This window comes from Cajanus cajan, chromosome 4, assembly GCF_000230855.2.
Source record: "Cajanus cajan strain Asha chromosome 4, NIPB_CcT2T_4, whole genome shotgun sequence".
Lineage (NCBI taxonomy): Eukaryota > Viridiplantae > Streptophyta > Magnoliopsida > Fabales > Fabaceae > Cajanus > Cajanus cajan.
In genome coordinates this window covers 54,676,644-54,681,085 of record NC_138520.1, presented here as the reverse complement: position 1 = coordinate 54,681,085, position 4,442 = coordinate 54,676,644, and the positions used below count along the sequence as shown (strand labels likewise).

Below are 4,442 nucleotides of genomic sequence, written 5' to 3'. Positions count from 1 at the left end.
TTTCTTCCCAACTATTTATGGTGCCAAAATATTTCTGCAAAAACAGTCAACCATAAAACATAAAAGAAGAAAATTGTCAGAAAAAAATATTAATCATCTTCATACAGGCTCCACAAACCTGGTCAATTACAAGAACTTGAAGATTAGGGCATCGATGCAGCAATTTAATTATCAAACCCCAGTTATAATTATACTCAAAGATAAGATCCAAGTAGGTTAAATGGGAAAAAGTGGTTTCGGAAAAACCGCAACAACCAGACCGATGAAGAAAAAAACTCCATCCCTGCATGCATTCATCGCAAGAGAAAACAATGGCATGTCATTTCCCAATTGTTTTTCTAAGAATGAAGTAAAACATATTACAAATTAATCTCATTACTCATTATAGTACATATATATACGTACCACTTCAATGCGCAAGAACTCCGCCTTGTAAAATTCTGCGATAGGAATAGTAAAATCACACTCAGAAATATCTGCTTTGATCAATTTTGGTAACGATTTTATCTGTCCACCCAAAGATTGTTTAGTTAAAAGCACAAAGCTCATGAGTAGATCCTCAAGAACTGGACATGAAGAAAGAACTTCAAAAAGAAATTTCCGTTCAAGGAAACGAACCCATCTCAAGTGTAGTGTTTTAAGTGAAGGTAAACTAACAGAAGAAACACTCTTCACAGTTAACCCTTTTAAGTTGAGAACCACAAGGTTTGTGCTAGTGAGAATGCAACTGGGCAAGTTCACCGTTGAGGACAGCGAGAGGCTGAGACACTCAACTTTGAGTTGTATAGCAGCCGTTACCCATGCGTTGACAATAAAAGTGTTACAAAGAGGAGACTCACACTCGAGATTAAAACTTTGGATGGGTTGTGACGCATCTCGCAGTAGCATAACTGTGTATACCAACTGAAGAAAACGGGAATAAGTATCTTTGTTTTGCAAATAGTTTTGGTCGTTGAAGTGAAGAGTGGGGAGAGAGAGCCATAGAGGCCTCCACCTCTTAGCGAGAACACTTGTGGCAACAGCTTCTTTGATCGGCAAGAGTAAGAGAATGTGGATGAGAAGAGTGTCCGGAAGACAGCTAATCCTATCTGACATTGGAAACATTCTCTACACTCATGAATTGAATAATAAATAAATGGAAGCAGTGAAGATCCTTTCAAGTTATAGAAGGGATGCATGCGTTTACAGCTAGGGGAACGGAAATCAAAGTGGAGAATATGTAAGGTTTCGCATAGAGTCGGTCAAAGCATGAAATTAGGGAAGGGGGAAAGTCGAGAGAATTCGTAAAGGCTTAGAAAATAGTTGATTGAAAAAATATTAAATATGTCTTTAAATCTGTACTGTCTCGGCTTTTTCCCGATAGGCAATGTCGGCCTATTGCCGAGAACATTCGAAGGGAGCAACTACTTTAGCCTTTACGCCTCATAGGCTCAAGGCTGGAAGGTAAGTGTGCCGTCCAGATCGCAATCCGACCTGGAAGACATAGTCGGTCACAATCCGACTCGACCTGCAAACTCGATTCCTCTTATTACCCGGCATTTACCCGACTTGACCCTCGGTATAGACCCAGTCGGTCGTAACCCGACTGGACCCTCAGTATGGAACCAGTCGGTCATAACCCGACTAGACTCAGCCCCGCTAACCCCGCGCCCTAGTGATAAGAACGGTTAGGAAAATCCCTTCATTCTCGGGGCCCAAGAAGCCCATGAACGACGTACCATAAAACCCAAAACCCTAGAGTTGAGAAGGCAGATTACACTCTTGAATGCTCTGGCTTTGAGGCTTGACCTAGGAAAAAACCCTAGTCCACCTTTTGGCCGGAACATTTTGGCGCCCACCGTGGGGCTACGGTGAAACTTTTCCTACGCCCCAAGAAACACAAAAAACCTACACTTTACCATGGCGAGAGGCGACAATAACAACAACAACTCGCAACCACCAACTATGGAAGAGATGATGGCCATGATCAATGGCTTAAGGGAGGAGAATGCGCGATCCAGGGAGAGAGAGGAGGCCATTCAACGAGAAAACGAGGAGATCAGGAGACGAGCGGATGAGATGCAGGCCAGAATAGCAGCTAGTACCAGGACGATGGAAGAAGACATCATGATGGAAGTCCCTAGGGATTTTCGACCCTTCTCGGAAGCCATAGAAGCCGAGATCATCCCCAAGGACCATCGGATACCCCAGGTGGAACCTTTCGATGGAACCCAGGATCCCAGTCAGCATCTGACGGACTTCCGAGCTCAAATGCTGATCTGTGGAGGGAGCATGGAAGTCCGTTGCAAATTGTTTATGGGGACTCTCAAAAAGGCGGCGCTCGATTGGTTCAGTGGTCTCCCTGACCGATCCATCACCGATTTTGATATTTTCAGTCGGCTTTTCATGGCCCAATTTGCCGCTAACAAGAAGAAGCCACCGATCACGTCGGACTTGTTCGACCTTAAACAGCAGCGGGAGGAGTCGTTGAAAGATTTTCTGCAAAGGTTCAATGAAGTCGCCCTGAGAATAGCATCCTTGGATGAGAGCATGGCGGTCATGACGGAGGAAGGACAGGTTAACAAAAGGGCTGCTGAGAGCCGAGAGGAGCCAGGAGGAAGTAATAAGGAGAGCAGCAAACATCTTCGACCGCGTTTGGACTGGAATAAGCGACGCGACCGCTATAACGTGAAGGAGGGCAATTACCGACAGGCCGATCGGGGAGGTCGTCCAAGGGGCGAGTGGACACGTACCAACGACGAGGAGAAGTTCACCCCACTCAACGTCCCTAGGAGGCAGGAGGCAGATACTCCATGATGTTAATAGCGCAACATTGTTCGAATTTCCAGCAGTGACGAAGCGCCAATTGGGTCCCTTCAAGACCGACTGGTGTGAGTTTCACAGGACTCACGGACACTCTACGAAAAATTGCTTCGTCCTAGGAAGGCAGATTGAACGCTTGATCAAGGAGGGATGCCTGAAAAAGTTCGTGGCGAGAAAACAGGAAGAAGGCTCGTCAGAGAGGCGACACCAGCGTACGCAGGACGACACAAGGAGGGATAGGCATAGAGAGAGAACTCCCCCCAAGGACACCCCAGCAAGCTCGTCGGAGATCCATCAGCAAGCAGTCCATGGGGATTTCAATACAGTGGCGGGAGGATTTGCAGGAGGAGGCGTCACCTTGGCCGCACGGAAAAGGTACACGCGCTCTGACTTGTCACTGTCAGAAACCCGCCAATCAACTCAGCCGAAAATTTCATTCTCGGATGCCGACTATGAAGGGGTAGCTCCTCACGAGGACGATCTTATCGTCATCTCAACCATAGTGATGGGTTATAATGTGAAGCGTGTCCTCGTCGACCAGGGAAGTTCGACCGACATCCTCTTTTGGGAAGCTTTTGTGGGAATGAAGATCCCCAACGACCGATTGGTGCCTTACGCGGGAACCCTGGTAGGATTCGCAGGAGATCAGGTCATAGCTAAGGGGTACGCCGATTTAGAAACAACATTCGGCCAAGGTTCACAGATGAAGACGGTGACTATTCGGTACTTAGTGGTGAATGCTCAGTCGTCCTACAACATACTCATCGGCAGGCCTACGCTGAACAAACTAGGGGCCATTGTGTTAACTGCGCATCTGAAAGTAAAGTATCCGTTGCCAAATGGAGAGGTCAGAATCCTCAGGGTGGACCAGGAGGTCGCCCGGAAGTGCTACTCGGACAGTTTGAAGGCGAGGAGACGTTTATACACCACACCGGATGAAAGACACATTCATTCCATCGAGCTGGACCCTAGGATGGGACAGTTTGATCAACGACCCGCCCCAGCAGAAGATCTCAAGGAGGTGGAGGTGATGGAAGGGAGAAACGTGAAGATAGGCACGTCTTTAACCCCTGAGGATGAAGAAAAGCTAATCAGGGTTCTAAAAAACAATGTGTCGGCATTCGCATGGCATTCTAGCAACATGCCCGACATTGATCCAGACTTCTTGTGCCACAAACTGGCTCTAAACCCTAGCGCGAAGGCGGTGATCCAGAAGAGAAGGAAGTTCGGCAAGGAAAAGAGAAGGGCGATCGCGAAAGAGACACAAAAGTTAGTGATGGCAGGACATGTCTGAGAAATCCAATACCCGACCTGGTTGGCGAACGTAGTCATGGTGCGCAAGAGTAGCGAGAAGTGGAGAATGTGTACGGACTTCACCGACCTTAATAAGGCTTGCCCGAAGGACTCGTACCCATTGCCAAACATAGACTGCCTGGTGGATGGGGCGTCGGGATACGAGTTGCTGAGCTTTATGGATGCCTATTCGGGGTACAACCAAATCCGAATGCATCCCGCAGACGAGGACAAGACCGCCTTCATAGCCGATCAAGCCAATTTCTGTTATAGGGTCATGCCATTTGGTCTAAAGAACGCGGGGGGCGACCTACCAACGACTGATGGACAAGGTCCTTGTGAATCAG

The 4,442-nt window shown here is 47.5% G+C and overlaps 1 protein-coding gene across 1 annotated transcript; it reads right to left on the bottom strand.

Moving 5' to 3' along the window:
* Positions 1-247: 247 nt before the first annotated feature.
* LOC109807105 (putative F-box/LRR-repeat protein At5g41840) lies at positions 248-1,699 on the bottom strand. Its single transcript, XM_083073295.1, has one exon. It carries the CDS (start codon positions 1,093-1,095, stop codon positions 376-378), a length of 720 nt encoding a protein of 239 aa, XP_082929421.1. The 5' UTR covers positions 1,096-1,699; the 3' UTR covers positions 248-375.
* Positions 1,700-4,442: the final 2,743 nt, after the last annotated feature.

Excerpts from the sequence above, each read along its gene's own strand:
- LOC109807105 (XM_083073295.1), bottom strand. The coding sequence starts at position 1,095 with ATGTCAGATAGGATTAGCTGTCTTCCGGACACTCTTCTCATCCACATT.